Genomic DNA, 18,909 nt, shown 5'->3' on the forward strand with positions numbered 1-18,909 from the left:
ACAGCTTCAACTCTTCTGGGAAGGCTGTCCACAAGGTTTAGGAATGTGTCTATGGGAATGTTTGACCATTCTTCCAGAGGCGCATTTGTGAGGTCAGGCACTGATATTGGACGAGAAGGTCTCCGTTTTAATTCATCCCAAAGGTATTCTATTGGGTTGAGGTCAGGATTCTGTGCAGGCCAGTCAAGTTCCTCCATCCCAGACTCTCCCATCCATGTCTTTACGGACCTTTCTTTGTGCACTGGTGCGCAGTCATGTTGGAACAGGAAGGGGCCATCCCCAAACTGTTTCCACAAAGTTGGGAGCATGAAATTGTACAAAATGTCTTGGTATGCTGACGTCTTAGGAGTTCCCTTCACTGAAACAAATGGACCAAGCCCAACACCCAAAAACAACCCCACACCATAATCCCTCCTCCACCAAACTTTACACTTGACACAATGCAGTCAGGCAAGTACCACTCTCCTGACAACTGCCAAACCCAGACACATCCATTGGATTGCCAGACAAAGAAGCATAATTCGTCACTCCAGAGAACAAGTCTCCACTGCTTTAGAGTCCAGCAGCGGCATGCTTTACACCACTTTGCATTGCACATGGTGATGTAAGGCTTGGATGCAGCTGCTCGGCCAATGGAAACCCATTCCATGAAGCTCTCTATGCACTGTTGTTGTGCTAATTTGAAGGCCACACAATGTTTGGAGGTCTTTAGCTGTTGACTCTAGAGACAGTTGGCAATTTCTGCGTTTCAGCATGCGCCGACCCCACTCTGTCATTTTACGTGACCTACCACTTTGTGGCTGAGTTGCTGTTGTTCTCAGTTGCTTCCACTTTGTTATAATACCACTATACCACTAACAGTTGTCAGTGGAATATTTAGTAGCAAGGAAATTTCATGGATGGACTTATTGCACTTGTGGCAACCTATCACAGAACCATACTTGAATTCACTGAGCTCCTGAGAGAGTCCCGTTCTTTCATGAATGTTTGTAGAAGCAGTCTGCATGCCTAGGTGCTTGATTTTATACACCTGAGGCAACGGAGGTGATTGGAACACCTGAATCCAATGATTTGGAGGGGTGTCCCAATACTTTTGGCAATATAGTGTATGTAGTATTGTTAATGTTTCAATGTCATTGTGCCTATTACTTCTAATGAAAATTGTGACCTTCGCCAATGAATGCATTAAAATGAATCAGAAGGGCAAGTCATGACATAAGGCCATTCTTGTCCTGACTGCATTGAAATCATTATTATACTCCAAAAAAAAACAGTGACATACTGTTACTGATTTGCATATTTAAGAAAATACTTTACATGCAATTATTTAGTGAATTACTATTTGTATTTTATGTAATTCAATTTCTCTCCATTCTACAATATTAACATAATAAGGCATTGGTACTCTAAAGTAAATGGATTCCTGTTACACATGTTTTATGACATTATGACATTAATAACTCAGGTATTAGAAAAAAAATCAGCCCTTGCAGTGGGTCCCTATCCCATACTAAAAGGGTTAAATGCTTGTTAAGTACTGGGGGAAACTAAGAGGCATTATTATTTACCTTACAAGCCACTTTGACACTCACCTTTTCTCCCCAAAGCCCAGATCTGTAGGAGGTCCCCTCAATGTGATCACATACAATGCAGGGCTGTTAACCCTGCATCATACATGGTGGTGTAGTGTGGCTATAAGCAACATAGAGAGGAAACTGTGGGGGCCACACTGCTGTAGCACTGATAAGGTATTGCTCCTTTTTCAGGAACCCCTAGACATAAGAAGCACTTAACCCTAGTTAGGAGGGGGGCACATTACAAACCTGTGTTTGTTTGCTGTGCCCAAAGTTGAGCTCTAACTGGAAGTAGCATTTTTATTTTTTCACTCTCTAGTAGTAATTGTGAAATATAAAATCTGATAGGATGATATGATTTGCGCAGTTTTTCTTGCATATGTTCCAATGTGTAAGGAACCCTGTTCCTTTATACTATGCACCTCTAAGTTACAAGAAGTTTCACAAATTAAGTGGAGTTCTTTTAACAACCCTTAGAATTGCTCTATTATTAAACCTTTCACTATCAGTAACAGTACATATCAGGATTACCAAATCTAGGAGAATACTAGTCTGGGGGTATGGGGGGGGGCATTTTCACCCCATTTAGTACTAAGAAATGTTGGGCTGGTGGCCCCTAGTAGACGTGCTCTCCCATTCAGACATGGACCAGACTGGGACCCACAGTTCAATGTCACACATGCTGGACATTACATAGATACCTCTTTACTCTGCAGACCTGATATCATAGCATTTAGCAGAGGGAAGTCTTGTAGCACAAAATTCCTTTGAAAATTTAGGAATTGTTACCAGATGCTGAGAGTTAAAAAGGAATCTGAAAAGGTGTGTCACAATAAACCTTTCCTTTAGAAACATGTTCCCTTGATCATGTACACCAAACAATGCAGCACCATGATACAATTGTGTGTGGTACCATTTACCCACAGAAATCGGTCGTTACCATAAAAGAGGTTGTGTTTAACCCCAAGCAAACATTTCTTGTCTTCCCCTGAGCAAATATCTTTATTATTCTGAATGTAAAGCAAAAGCACATCTTTTTTGCTGTGAATAAAAAAACATGGTACCTGGCTACCAAATATTAATGCAGAAAATATGTTTCTTTCAATGAACAAATAAAGTAGGCTAGAATACGATGCCTCTTTGTACATAGGTACATTTTAAGCAGAAAAAAAAGAGTTTTTGTAATACAGCCTTTGATAGAATAGTTTAAATGGAGCTGATCTATTTCACATCTATATATCATAAAAAGACAACAGTTTTCCACTTCCAGTCCGCCCTATAGCAGATATACTGCTACAGGGCAGCACGGGTGCGCAAAATCACGTGTATATATACGTGATTTTGCATTTCCGGGTAGCTGCTGTCTATCACTGGGTCCCGGAAGGTGAATACTCGCCGGCGCCCTGTGGTTTTCGATGATCTTCGATGGGGAGGAGAACTGTTTTACTTACTAACAGTTCTTCTCCCTGTCAGCTAGGGCACACTGCTTTAGGTTGTTGTGCACAGCACAGCCATCCAAATCAGTGTGCATACAGTGAAGCACACTGACACATTCCCCTAGTAAAACACTCCCAGCACACAGTTAATCCTTTTATTGCCCCTCATGTTAACCCCTTCCTGCCCAGTGTCATTAGAACAGTGTCAGTGCTTTTCCTAGCACTGATCACAGTATTGATGTCACTAGGGATGTCAGTGACACCAAGTCAGTTACCCCCAGTGTCAGAATGCCCACCTCAGTCCCGCAATCCTATAAGTCGCTGATCGCCACCATTACTAGTAAAAAACAAAAAGAATTCTAGTATCTATACCACCATTTGTAAACTCTAAAACTTTCACACAAACCATTTAATTTACACATATCAGGATTTTCCTTAGCAAAGACATGTAGCAGAATACATTTTGGCCTAAATTTATGACTAAATTTGATTTTTACATTTTTTTACTGAGCATGTTTAATAGCAAAAAGTCAAAAATATTGTTTTTTGCTCAGAATTGTCAGTCTTTTTTTTTTTATAGTGCAAAAAATGAAAACTGCACAGGTGATCAAATACCACCAAAATAAATCTCAATTCTTGGGAAAAAAAGGAAGTAAATTTAATCTGTGTGCAGCGTTGCATGCCAGCGCAATTGTCAGTTAAAGTAACAAAGCGCCATAATGTAAAAAATGGCCTGGTCAGAAGGGGGTAAATGCTCTGGAGGGCAAGTGGTTAAAGTGATACATTAAAAAAAAAACATGCTATACTTACCTACTCTGTGCAATAGTTTTGCATAGAGCAGCCCTGATCCTGCTCTTCTGAGGTCCTCTGCCCTCCCTCCTGGTTCTTCCCTTCTGCTGAGTGCCCCCATAGCAAGCCTCTTGCTATGGAAGAACTTATGCTGGCTTGCTCCCAAGCTGCATTCTGTGCAGGGGCGGACTGACCATTTGGAAACTCGGGCACTGCCCGAGGGCCCGTGGTCAGTAGGGGGCCCCATGAGATGCTCCTGGTACCTTTTTCATAGGCTTTTTTGAGTTTGGCAAGGACACAGGGGCCCCATGATCCCCTATTGCCCGGGGGCCCCATAAGTTGTCGGTCCGCCCCTGATTCTGTGTGTCCAATGACACACAGAGCATGGCTTGGCCACCCTCCACCCCCCCCGGCTCCATCATCACTGGCTATGAATGACAGCAGCAGGAGCTAATTTCTGCTTTAGTCCAGTGTGGGGGGAGAGACAAGAGAGTCACTGCTCATGCACAGGGCTGGATAGAGATAGGACTAAGGGGAAGGTGGCTGTTGGGGGGAGCTGCACAGAGAAGGTTTTTAGCTTTAATGCATAGAATGCATTAGGTTAAAATTTGTTACCTTTGCAACCTTTTTAAATTGTTTCATTAGAAAGAATAAAATAGTTTACACCCACTGGGAAGCTCACACATTCAAAATATTATTCAAATAGCGATCAAAATAATGCATAAAGTCTTGAACTCCTAAACATGAGTCAGGTTGTGTCTGGAATAACTTTTTTTGCAAATGTAAAATAACATTTACTCTAGCAAGCTAAAGATTTCTAATTCTTGCCACATATTGCAAGAGAACAGCTAAATCCGTAACACTTAACTAGCATACCCCTACTAAAATTCTGTGACCATTTTTATAGTCAACAGAAGGTGCTACATAACCTATAGTGATGGTATAGTCTCAAAAATACAGTTAAAAGAAATGACGAAAAAAGTTCAAGCCAAAAACTGAACCTTTACAGTATAACAGCTGCAGCAAATGAGAAATATATCTGTGGAGAAATCTGACAGGTCTATAAATCGCCAACACTGTGTACCCTCGACAAGTGGCTTATGAACTTGTCCATGAAGGGAAAAGATTGCCCCCCCAGGTCCCCTTGTAATGGATAGGTTGTAATTCATAACCAGTCGTCTACAATGGAATGAAGCCAGCAAGCAGTAAATAAGAGATGCAGGCACACAATGTGGGGGCGGGTAAAGGGGGCTAGGTTAACTTTCCCAAGTCATTGCACAAAATAAACACACTGCAATAGAAAGGATCGTCATGAAGAGATATATAAAATTCCACTCTGCTACAGCCTATTATCAAGAGTGCCTGCTGAACTCTAGTAATCTTCTGATTTTAACAATAGTGTTGCTGATGTATAGCATCGACAGAAACAGAAGAAACAGGAGCATTGCTGCAATTTTCTGACTTGCTCTGGAAAATAACATGGGAATCCATGTGGTTGTTGTAGGAAACATTATTATGTCTTGAATAATCTTAAACAGCATTTCTGCTATAAGCTAGGTTATTGCCAATTAACGCCAAAGAAATACTTTCTCAGATATTTCCTTTTAATACTTTGATATTTTGATATTTACATAGAGTAGCATCATAAACAGGTTGTACATATCCTCTTACAAAATACATTTAAATAACAAAGTTAGCATGATACACAGTAGCATGTCTATAGTCTTTAGGGAAATTCTTGGTTGTCATTGACATCCTAACAATGGGCTGTAGAGTTGCTTTATTTGCAAAGTTTTCTGTTTCATTGATTTGTTTTCTTATTTTGTGATCATATTGGAACCATTTCTTATTAGGTTAATTTTTATTGCATGTTTGTATCATTTGTAATGCATTTACATTGAATATTTGCTCTACAAAAATTACAATAGTCAGATTACTAAAAATGGGTTCCATTTGACCAAAACCTGCATTGCTTTCTAGCAGTGAAATGTTGCTATTTTTTTTACCTTTGTTTGCATAAAGGCAAAATGTTTTCAGTGTTTAGATTGAGGAAGGATTAGATCCTCGGTTAAGTTTTGAATTCTGTCACTGCTAGGTAGATTCCCCCACCTATTTGTCCCAGTAAGCATTGTAACTAAAACCAAAAGTTAGAACAAAATCCATAATGTACCAGTTGTCCCTAGAACGATTTTCAAATAAGCCAGTTTTTGAAGAGGGAAATGCCTTCATTTTGGGGACACTGAGTGAAGGAAAATCTACCCACAGGAAACAAAAAATAACTTAACAGGAGTTTTAATCCTTCCACACGCTATCCAAAAATAAATTAAAAAAATATGGTTATACATACACTTGAATGTATATAATTTATTAGATGGTATTTTAGCTTTCTTTACTGTCATCTTTATAGCAGACTAGGGAGGAGAAGCAATCTAATTTACAGAATGTTATATTATAGCATCAGTGGATCAGAAGGTACTGTCAGCCTTTGTAAAAGTAATTCTACAGGAATAAGATGAAAAGGGATTTTTTAGATTTTCTAGAAAATAAAAAGTACATAATAGAAATGAAGAAACAACACCGAGTCTTTGAATACAACCCATCCATTATTAAAAGGCAGAGAAACTGTCTGACAAATATCTATTTGTTAAAATAGAAGCATCACTATGCTTTATCATACTTTTTCTGTTTTATTTTTGTAATATAGTATTTAGCTAAACATGAATGAAGGAACATGAAACCATTGCCTTAATAACACATGTAAAGACCTAACTAGAAAGACACTTTTTAAAGCAAATGCATTCAATCTTAATAGAAGCTCTGCAGTGAGTAATGAATGAAAGAGAGTAATGCAGTGCATACTAGTGGCCATTTGTGTCTTGCTTCACAATTCTTATGAAATAAGCAAAATATTAGTTAATTTTTAATAATAGTAACTGTGGCAGTTTTTACTTCATCAACTATGATTATGGAAACATTTTTACATTTTATAGTTGAACAAAATTACATTTGTCTTTTAAATAAAGATAGCCATTGATTGACATGTAGGTTAGTTTGGATCATATTTATAGTTGTTACTGCCATACTTACATATCTTTACCAATGAGAATTCCTGTGACATAGAAGAATATACCTATTTTCACAAACTGGCAAGAAACTAGGTTTTGTACCAATTTGGCTATACTACTCTACAATAGCTATCCTCATCATATTTTTAAGGAAACCAGATTGCACTATAATTAGCAGATGAATTATTATAATATTTGATATATTTGCAAATACTTATGTTGCATTACTTTAACCCCAGTTGCAATTTAAATCATTCCTCTTCCTGCTTGATTGGCATCCAGCATCATTCAACCCATGTCCTGCAAGTCCGGAGCATCAAGGACCTTCCCCAAGTCTTGCTAAGTAAGTTCTGCAGGGAACAGTGCCACATAATAAGTATTCATGACCCACTAATAGATGGAATAAGAAAAGAACCAGTGAAGTAAAAATATATACATACAATGTTTTACAAAATTAAAGACAGCAAGGAAGGAGAATCAAGGCATGGACTTTTAGGACAATTCGGCCCAATTGTGCAAAGTAGCAGGTTTGATTTACTTTACCTTGCTTTTCCTGTGCTCTCTTCCATTAGTATTTCTTGCCAGGGAGGCCTGAAATCTGTCCAGTTTTGAATTACTAAAAAGGCCAAAAGCCCTATACAATTTTGGACAGTTTACCCGCCTGCCCAAAACCTCCTGCTATGGCAGCTATCAGTAATTTAGTGATTTATTACTGCTGCCACTAAATGACAGATTCCAGTTGCCTGCCTGCCTGTTTCAAGATTCCAGTAAGCCAGCAAGCGTCCCAGGTGGTATAATTGGTCAAATTTGGTAATTATCTAATTTTTTTGAGACTGAGTAACAAGGGGTACTATGTACCTCGTGCTCAGTCATGGAGGAAGAGGGCTTGACATCTGTTAAAAGGCCAGAAATAAATAACAAGATGACATACAGCTCTGGCTCTATGTTTGGGGATTGTGAATGTCAGTCTTGGTTTGTAGGTCCTCCCACGTATTAAACCCAGTACTCTTCACTCATCACAACCTATGATTCCATGGACATTCCATGTAAATGAAGATTCTACATCTATTGCATCTGAGTGAATGGTGCTTAGACTATAATATAAGAAATTCTGCAAAATACTAGTTTTTTAGGAAATATATTTAGGCCTCCTTCACACTGGCACTATCTATACATTTAGAGGACATTTAAGTGTATAAATGCCGGTACTGATTTCTTGTTGGTGTCATTCAACCTAAATTGAAATTCTAAATGCAGGAAAAAGTGATCTGGGAAGCATAAAAGTTAATACTTCCCACATAACTTCTCCTGTTTTTAAAAATGAATTGCAGGAGTGCAAGCTTGTACGTAGCCTTAAGGCCCATACACTTGGGGGCTCAGGGTCATTCAGATTGAAAAGCCCTTTGTTTACTGTTCTGTCCTAGAGCTGAGCTGCATGCAGGCAGTCCATGTTAGTGAATGGAGTTGCATCATCTGGCTCACCCATGCAGCGGAGTTTGACAAGTATGCATGGACAGGTGCATGGCCCTGGATGCACAGGCTCTCTATCAGGGTCTTTGCACCCACATCTGCATACATTTTAATCTTGGCTGTGCTGGTGTCTATTCACTAATATGGGATGCCTTCATGCATCTCAGTACTAGGACAGAAAAGTAGACAAAGGCTCTTTATGCTGTGTGGGGTTGAATTACCATGTAACTGAGCCCTTACTGTGAAAAGCCTTTCTAATGTATATCTATACAATATTAATCTACTGTTTTTATATGTTTATTTGTGTTGCATCTTCTCTATGCCAATGCCAATATATTGCAATTGTTCTGTTGATGCAATATGAGCTAAATTCTTTCACGACTGCTTGGTGAAATTTTCAAAAAAGGACTGGGAAAAAAATTATATTTACAATAAACTTCCAATTTTAAGAGATGCATGAATGAAGGAAACGTACTGAACTCATGACTTTAAAGCTCATCCCTAGGCAGGTGCAAAAGACACAATTAAAGTAGCTCTGTGTATTCATAGAAAATTCAGGATTGTCCTGCTGTTCTCAGCCACTCCACCACTGCAAGCCAGATCCTGCACCGCCATCTTCCCCTCTGACATCATTGGAAGCTGACCGTCTCTTCCAGACTTTTATAGCTAGCCCCTGATGATGAACACCAGATCTGTTCTCCTCCGGCTACTGTTTGGAAGCCAATGCCTTCTGGGATATTTTATTTGGATATCTCAAAATCCATCAGGAGATTTATATGTCATGAAGGCACAAGGGTGGGTCAAGCATGAGTTCTAAAAAAAAATGAAGAGAAACTGTTGTTTGGAAAACTAGGTCTGCAATTTCATGCTGTGGAGAGGAAAGATTGGGATAATGGAAAGTGTATTTTTGGAGTTATGCTTTTGTACTCATGTACTAACAGGAGACATGCTGATAGGAGAAGAGTGCAGAGTGACAGAGAGCTCATCCGCTTGCTGCTTTTTTTTCACTGCCCACTCTCAAGATAGAGGAGATAAAAAACCTATGTGTATATCTTAACTGTGGTAGAGATCTATCTCCATCCCTACCAGACAGAATTGTAATGTGTGATGGAGCTGTGTAAATTTTATAACTGGGTGGGAAGAAATTAAAATTATTTGGTAAGGGAAACAGCTCCTTATTTGAATTTAATCTGTGCATTAAGCCTTGAGTTCAGCCTCAAACAAGTCCTTAAAAATATTAAATTTAGCTTTAGGTAGAAGATAATGACATGCAGCCTCTACTGGCCAATCCATAGCGCCTTGAATAGTAAGAGCTACCCTATTACATCTTTTGGCTGATTTTCATGGTATAGATATGAGAAGCACTGTTTCTCTGCTGTCCATGAAAGCTGGAGGCAAGGTAACAAAGTCATCTCATATCACCCCTAGACTTCAGCACTTAAGGCATGCTACCCCTTGCCTCATGATAAGGATTATTCCTTTTCTAAAGACATTGGGGTTGATTTATTAAAAGCTAATAATAAGTTTGCTTTGCACGTTGAACTTTACAAGGGAATTGTTTGGCTTAGTGAATGAGGTGATGTTCTCCTGACTTCCAATATGCAATAATGTGCAAGCAAAGATACTGTTTTTTGCTGTGATTGGGTATTCTTCACAAAGTGCAATTTCATTACATTAGCTAAGCTCTTGGAGAAATTCCCTTGCACAGTACAACTTCCCTTGGAAAGTGAGCAGTCTGCTTGCCTTCAGCAAAATCAACCCCATTGTGACATTCTAATGTTGTGGTGTGTGCAGCATCTACTCTCTACTCTTGTTTTGGACTAAATGTATTAGTGCTACTAAAGGCCTGTTCACACTAATACAATATTGTAATACAAGTGATTTTAATGTGTCATATATGCACATTACTCTGCCTTGAGTTAAGAAACCTATTTGTTTTGAATGGGTTGCCAATGCACCACAATGCACTTAATGTGTGACATACACTAATTTTTGTGTTTGTTTTCTACAATGCAAATTTTCCATGGTGCATTATGTCAGTGTGTTAGGGTGCCATTCAAAAGGAATGGCATGGCACTTTTTATGTGTTGTTATAACACACTCGTGTGAATAGATCCTAACTGTAATACTGACAATTATAACCTTTTTGTTAATAAATTCTGGTGAAAGAATATGTAAAAGTAGGATTGTTACTCACAGTGATCAATGAAGTTTATGTTTAGAAACCCACTTCTATTATTAGGTTGTGGTAACATGCAGCAACACATGTAACATGAGTTGCGGTGCTGCACACCTCCATTACATTACAAAATTTAGGTAATTTCCAATTTTTGGGATGTTTTTGTATGCTGGCAGTCCTTATTTTAGTGTGATTCACATTAATGCACATCATAACATGCATTAATGTACAAGAGTTAACATCGCAAAAATGTAAAGTGCCCATTATACTCTAGGAAGATTAACATAGAATCTAAGTGGCTCTTAGTAGCAGAAAATGTGCCAGAAGGAGAAATGTCTTAAAGAACTTAAAGCAGAACTTCACTCTCTTAATCAACATTGACTATTTTCTATCCTTATGCTGCTAAAATCAGTAAATAGATAGGGCCGTGTATTATATTTACTTGTTTTAAACCTTTTTTTTATCATTTCTTCAGTTACTTCTTGGTTTCCAGGCCTAGGCAAATGATGTCATACATCCCAGGAGTCTTCAGGAGGGAAGGAGGGGTTTTCTCAGCTAAGCAACCCTCCTGTATGCATGTCTAAGGTAAGGGTAGATGGATTCCAGGAAGTAAATGCTACATGAATCATCTGTCCTTACTCAAGATATTCATTACCAGAAAATGCTAGGTGGTGTTTTTCAAAGTGATTTCTCAACAAAATAAAGCATGGATACATGGATGGATAGGTGAGTTTGCTTTTTGATTGTATATACATTAATAATTTTGCTATGAAAATAAAAAAAATATCAAAATTGTTTAATTCAATGGATCTGTGTATAGTCCACAATAATACTAAATAAATTATATTTTTTTCTGTAGAGGGTATTACATGTAAGTCTCTGCATCATTTGAAGGTGCAGAAAGAGGCTTTGTTAACTTTCTTTGAACTTTGATGCATTCTTTCTTGAAACTAAGCCACTGGCACAAGTAATAATGTTGTGTATATTCAATTATACTTCCAGTTCCACAAAAGAATATAATGAAAAGAAAACTCTCATCAGTGTTAAAACAATAACTTCCTGCTAAAATACATTTTAAGGTCAGCCTGTCATTTCATAATTAGTTGTTTAAAAATGCTTAATGAGATTTCCAGTGCTATCCTGTAATGGAATCTAATTTTCCAAGCCACAGCAATAAGATTTGGGAGTTGATAAGCAACAAATAAAATTTCAATATGAGACTGCTGCTTTAACAAAATCTACTGGAAACCACAATAATAAGACCCATCAAACTGGATGATTTAAACAGATTAGATTTTTTGTTTGGTTACAAATACAATATGCTGAATATTTGCCTCCAAAAGGTGTTAAAAAAAATGTGTCCATAGAAGGAGAAACAGAACTCCTATAATTAAAACATTAGCTTTTTTGTTTGGTTACAAATACAATATGCTGAACATTAGCCTCCAAAAGGTGTTAAAAAAGTGTCCATAGAAGGAGAAACAGACCTCCTATAATTCTAGTCTCTTTGGAAGCTCCTAGCTGTCAAGGAACAGTATCCTTAAATCTCCTAAATCCATATACTATACGGCAATTCTTCTCTGCCAGTTGGCCAGTTAAGAGGATGTATCTGTTAAGGTTCTACCAAAAGTGCAATTTCATACAAATACAGCATACATGTGTATGTTTCAAACATCGAACAAAATTGACCACAAATGTGTGTAAAGAACAAACAAATCTTTCCATGGCCATGACACTGCCATGAATTTGCTATGTTACTGAGGCTAAAAGTTCTCAGCTTTATTCCAACTGAAGAATGACTAGATGTTCACAATGAATACAGATAAAAATAGCCAGCATAAAATTATTCCACCATCTGAAAGAAAATGCATGAGGTGCATTGGTACATCCAAGCTAATAATACTGCCAATTCTGGCTACCGAGGCCTTCTTATTGGACTGTTAAAAGACAATTGTATCTTTATATGAAATGTCACTAAATCCATTCCCCTGCACTGGGGATCCTTGGTATACAGACTCATTCAAGTTAACGAGGACACTTGTGAAAGCATAGCCAGTGCAGAAGAGATCTTGTCTGTCCGGTTGGAAACACTGGAGGAGGCTACAGCTCTGTACATAAGGTAAGTATTCAGCAGTGGTCAAGCGGGCAGAGGGTGTGTAGTTTAAGATGGGGGTGGCATTAGCTATAAATGCACAGTTTCCCCTTAAAAGTTGGAGGCAGAATTTAGCTCCATGTTAGGCCTAATCAAAGGTTTGGGGATTTATTTACTAAAGGCATAGAAAGTTCACTTAACTTTGTGAACTTGTCTTAACATCTAATGTGCAAGGGGAATTTAAAAAAGATGGGAATTTTCTTCAAATAAGATTAGATGATTGAAGTGACACAGCTTTACTGGGCTTTGTGACCAATCTATTTCTTTAGTAAGCACCTCTGTTTATAGTGAACACCCAAGATCCAAGTGCTCTAAAATTACCTGGAGGACCATTCAATATTTACAGGTAACACAATATTGTCCATTGACAATACTGATAGTTTAGACTTATTTATGTTGTACCTGAAACATTTTTCTTCCAAACATAGAATATTTAGAAAAATTATGCAATGATTATATTGATTTGATCAGCAAATACAAGGTCTAAAAATAAAATAATTAAACACTTTGACCAAAAGTCACATAAAACATCTATTACCAAAATCTGAGTCTGGAGTCCCTAGCATAAAATCAGTATTTAACCCTTCTAAAAAACCTCTGACTTTTGGACTTCTACACATCACCTTCAAAACTACTCTCAATTCATATAATAATAATTGTATACATATAAAAAGAAAATATTAATAATAATAAAAAAAATTATAATATTAATAGTCATAATCCAAAAAGGTGCACTAGGGATCTCCTTTAAAAACATGATTTATTCAAATTCAAAATAACTAAAAACATACCATACCATGGAACTTTAAAAAAGGGCCCTAGAATAATGGTGCCTGATTTTTTAAGTGTAGGTACACTTGTAGTATACTGTATGATACATTAAGTATTTTTATATCTTTTTAGGAAATCAGGCATTTATTATTCCTGGGTCCTTTTTAAAGGTTCTATGATATTTGATGTTTTTGAGTGTGAATAAAACAGGTTTCAAAAGGGGATTGCACTCCTAGTCTTTTGGTTCATAAGCACTATTAATATTTTCTTTTTATATATTGTATATTAAGAGTGACGTTGAAGGTGGTTTGTAGAAGTCCAAAAGCCAGTGATTTGTGTAAGGTTTAACATATAAAATCACCACCAAATTGGAGCTTAAAGTGGTACTAAACCCCAAAGTTAAAAATGTAATTTATTGTAGCTTACCATTCCTTAGGTGTGATAGCTGCAGTAGTTTTCTTTTTTTTTTTTTTTTTGCTTTTTCCCTTTATATTTACTTGATCCAGCCAGTAACTCTGTTTTTTTTATTTCCTTTAGCAGACCAAGCTGTCCAGCAAAAGTGACAGTTAGTGTATTGAGAAAGACCATTTAACATTGACAGGAATGCTTACAATTGTCAGATTTTGTTAATTAATATAAAACATTTATCCAAAAAGGATAAAAAAAACTCCTAGTGTAACTTCTTAAAAAGTAACATCTGAAATTCATCTTTAATTTGATAGTTAAGTACATCTAAATCTGCTAGTGCATCTAACACTATCTTTTCTACAAACTGACAATGCTGTTGTGTTAGTGGCTCCACTGCTCATTCATATAGTGGAGACACCCTAAGACAGGAAATGTGCTACTGCCTGCATCATTATGTGAAAAGAAAGGAAAAAATCCCACAAAAAGAAAACAAATTCAGCCCCCACATCTAGGGATTGGTAAACTGCTATCTGACATTTATTTAAATTTGGGGCCGCACAGTGGCATTTCCACCTAGCAGCACTAGGTTTGTCATCTCAAATCCCAACCATGGGACTACATTCCTGGAGTTTGCATGTTCTCCCTGTGCCTGCATGTGTTTTCTATGTGTTTTGCATGTGTTTTGTATGTGCCTGCTTGGGTTTCCTCCAGGTACTCTAGTTTCCTGTCATACTTCAAAGACCCAAAGACATGCTGGTAGGTAAATTGGCCCTAGTATGTGAGACAGGGACCTTCGATTGTAAACTCCTTTAGGGCAGATATACAAGGCGCTGCATAAAGTGAGAGCTCTATATAAATACCTGTAATAATAATTTTTGTTCTGGGGATTAGTACCACTTTAAGTATGCTTTATGTCAAAACATGTAAAAATTACTTTTTTTCTTTAAACCAGAAATGAATAATGAATGAATTTGTTCAATAAAATAACTTCTGCTACTTGGATAGCAGGATTGTCACAGATCTACCCATCCATGCAGTGTCAATAAAAGTTGAATCCCAATAAGGATTATGCAGCGTGCTATATGAAAAATGATAGGAGCAGCTTATTTTTTTGGCCTGCCCTTTGTTGAGAAACTGCACATGGGTGTTTTGATAAGAAAAAAAAAATCAAACTTACTTTTAAATAGTTTTCCTAATTTTTTTAAAATTTATTTTACGCATATAAGCTATAACACAGGCAGATAATGTATTCTTAATGGCATTTACGACAACCTGATTTTATTACACTGCAGGAAATCAAGTTCTTTCGGAGAGTAAATGAATAAGTGTTCTACAAAGTAATAGGATGCAGTCTGCTAGTTGCTTTACCCTGCATGTGTCATGTGAAGAGCAGGAATGTGATGTTATGTGCATATGCTAATTGCTGTCATTTAATGGTAGAGAAGCAATTTTGCCAAGATAAAAACTCCTCCTGTGACACAACTTGTTTACTGCCCAGTTAAGAGCTAGCACCAATACAACATCTTCATTCACAGCCAGCAGCAATTAAAGCAAAGAACACAAGCACATAATCTTTTGTACATATTTCCTTTTTTTTCAATTTCTTTGGAAAATCGCACTCTTTCACCCAGAGAACTGAAAATATTGCTGAGCAGGTGCTGTAAATTTAACTTTCGTCCTTGCATGTTGATTTGACTATGACCAAGAGAAGGATTTAGCTTGAAGATTTCTTTACCTTGTTATGTTTGGCTTTGAAAGTACGTAGTGCATTGTCCTGCAGTGCACTCAGCGGACCATGACTGTTGGTCATGAACACAAGCAAAAGCAAATTGAACCTTGGTCCCTATGGTCAATGCTTTAATGATACCTAAGTCATTTCTAGCAAACTTGGGATAGACAATTAATGCTGCTGGCCAAGTTCCTGGTCCATGCAGCCTGCATTGAAACATTTGTCATGAGATTTAAAATGACTATTTTATTGTAGTTTCAGCTGTGGCCATGAACTATTAAATGTTTTGTAAGGCAAGGTAGATATAAAACCTGCTGAGATCATGTACATCAAGTCAATTTCAAGCAGGTAGACTCATTTGCATTGATTTACTAAATAAGAGGAGAAAAGAGAATGTTTGTTTTTTTTAGCTTAGTGAAAAAAGTGAAACTGTGTTAACATTAAATAAATGTGTTAACACTAAATATCCAATAATGCACAAAAAACAGATGTGGCCTTGTAGGTGATTGGATGACGGAAACAAACATGGCCTTGAGTTATTTACTTTGCTAAGTGAACAGTCACTACTCCTTTAGCAAATCAACCATACTGATTCAATCATCACTAATTATTAGGGCATTTGCTGTATATTTTTATTAAATATAAGTAGTAAGAATCTGATGCTAGCTGGCTAACCCTAAGCATTTCACAATAGATATCATGTGCTATACTGCAACTATTTCAAAGCCAAAGTGAGATTTTAGTTTAAATCAGCTAAATGCATTCCAGGTGCACCAAAACAAGGTGCACAAAGGGATTGATTTACTAAAACTGGAGAGTGCAAAATCTGATGCAGCTCTGTACAGAATCTAATCAGCTTCTACCTCCAGCTTGTTCAATTAAGCTTTGAAAAAAAACACAAAAACTGGAAGCTGGTTGGTTTCCATGCAGAGCTGCATCAGGTTTTTGCACCTCTTAGTTTTAGTAAATCAACACCAAAGTCTTAAGTCCCTTTTGTTTAGAAAGCAGCCCCAGCTTCACAGTAGAAAAGCCTGTCTTCTGCCAGCATCAGCAGAGATGGACCTTTGCCCTCTGTGGGTAAGCAGTGGTCTTTCTGCAGCAGAAGTCTGACATACCCACTCCTGAGTCCAAACTAGAACTTTCTGATCAGCAGGGAGCATTAGCACAGCTCTAGCTCGAATTCAGGGGAGGTGTGTTGGACCTTTGCAGAGTCCACTGTTTCCACACAGAGAGCAAGGGTCTTTCTCTCCAGCATGCTGGCAAGAGACAGACTTTTATACCCAGGATCTGCATGCTTTGTAAACAAAATCAGCAGTATGGCTTTGATCAGCTTTTGTTTTAATGCACCTAGAACGTATTTATCTGAATTAAACTAAAATTTCAATTGAACTTTAACCTTTGCTTTTGTATTTATCCTATGACTTCAAGAATGTGTTAGCTAACCAAATACACGTGTCTGTTAGAAGGGCCACTAAACATTTATTTAGGCGAATAAAACCGGCTTATGTAAAAAAACATTTACAGGAACCAATGAGAAATATTCATAACGAAATAATAGACTGAAGAGTGACTTATTTCAATGCATAGTAGGCTTTCTGTACAGTCATGTTGTTGAAGAATAGTCATTTGTCAATTCCAGTCTTTTTCCCTTCTAAAATGTCAGCTAACAGAAACAAAAATTGTGCAGTAAATTATATAATATTCAAGTATTATCATATTCTGTATGATTATATACTCTTTTTAGACTTATTTGTGAATGTTATCATTATATTCTTTCCCATCAAGTAACTATGTTTGTATGTTTTTGTTTTAGATTTAGTGGTCCTTTACATACTTTTACCTATTAATTAAAAGTTTACATTGAAGATTTGTATGTATTTTATAATAAAATTTTAGGTTTTTAGGTATTGTGCTTTCATTTTATATGCATCTAAATAAAGGGACTGATGCAGTCAGGCTAAAAAAAATGTCTTTGCTTCTGTAAAATGCAACCTATGACCTAGGTAATGACAAATTCAATAAAACATGTTATGTTTATATATAAAAAGAATAATCTTTAAGCCTCCATGCTATAGTCTGAGACTGTATATTTAGCACTTTGGAATTGAGAACATTGATATGGAAAGAATATATTGCTATTGGCCAAAACATTTTACATGTATGACACACTGTTCCTTAAAATCATGATGTGTACCAAGAATAAGCACATCCTAAAATCCATACCCTATAAACGCATTGACCTAAAATATATATGTGACGTGTAATAAATTCAGCCAGGCTTGCTTTGCCAATCACTCCCTGTTATTCACTTTCACAATATTTGGACTGCAAATTACCATATAAGAAATTGTATTTGCTTCAACTTTCACTTGACAGAAGGGTAAAAAGTCACATTTCCAAGTCATAAATTGTAGACATGGTGAGCTAGAACCAAATACCTTCTTGGAAAGAATAAAATATCAAAGATCAAATAAAGTAGTTAAATTACAGTTAAATTGGGTGTTGGTATACTGCACACAAACTGTCTCTTGTAATACGCATATTTTATTTCAGAGTAGTCCAACATGTTTGGAAATGGATTCATGTATTCCATTGTGCAACTATTTAGTCTACAGGTTCGGTTGCAGATTTCTTGCTCACTTTAAATGGCATCAAGTTGGTCCTCTGTTTTACTTTGTACATGATTATTGTCCTCCTCTTAAATGTCAGTTAGGACTACTATCCAAATGTATCCACGCACCAGAACGAAGATACTTTGCATGGGGATATACAGTATGCCAGTGTAGAACTTTGGCCTGTCACAGCATTTGTACCCTCTGGGTGTTCGCTGCGTATACTCCAGACACTATCGTGTAACCTGTATAGAAAAAAAAAAACAGTCTGAATAACTGATCACCAAAATTACAGGACATTTTAGAAATAGCAGACAACATGTGATTTACTTCACTTTACTTCAACATCATATTATATTTAGACATAATAATACATATGGCAACAAATCAAAACTCATTTTATACCTATGTGTGAAGCCTGTTTACTACTTGTGACCACATAATTGTTGATTTTTGAGCTGGATCTTTAAAATGAACATGTGGCCAGACTATGGACATAAAGTATTTAAATATCCTAGACAAACAACAGGTGACCTTTAAGACAAGTCCTTACTAATCCATGTAGCTGTAGGTGGTTGTGAAGCAATTCATCATCAAACTTCACAGCTAAAGTACCAAATGGATGCCTTCACTGCCATGCATTGGATGCCTTCTCTGCCATTGTAATATTGCTGGGCATCATGTGCATCCCTGTGTCTTTAAGGAGGGGTGGACTCCCTCCAGG

The 18,909-nt window shown here is 37.0% G+C and overlaps 1 protein-coding gene across 2 annotated transcripts in view; it reads right to left on the reverse strand.

The window, feature by feature from the left end:
- Positions 1–5,382: 5,382 nt before the first annotated feature.
- Positions 5,383–18,909, reverse strand: part of TAFA3 (TAFA chemokine like family member 3) — a 633,948-nt gene continuing 620,421 nt past the window's right edge. For both annotated transcript variants that reach the window (XM_089681062.1, XM_089681063.1), the window contains exon 5: positions 5,383–18,430. In XM_089681062.1, the coding sequence (XP_089537188.1) occupies positions 18,419–18,430 (12 nt within the window). In that variant the 3' untranslated portion in view covers positions 5,383–18,418. The remainder of the gene's footprint in view (positions 18,431–18,909) is intronic.

Source organism: Staurois parvus, unplaced genomic scaffold, assembly GCF_062004578.1.
Source record: "Staurois parvus isolate SC_StPar_1 unplaced genomic scaffold, SC_StPar_1.0 ptg000258l, whole genome shotgun sequence".
Lineage (NCBI taxonomy): Eukaryota > Metazoa > Chordata > Amphibia > Anura > Ranidae > Staurois > Staurois parvus.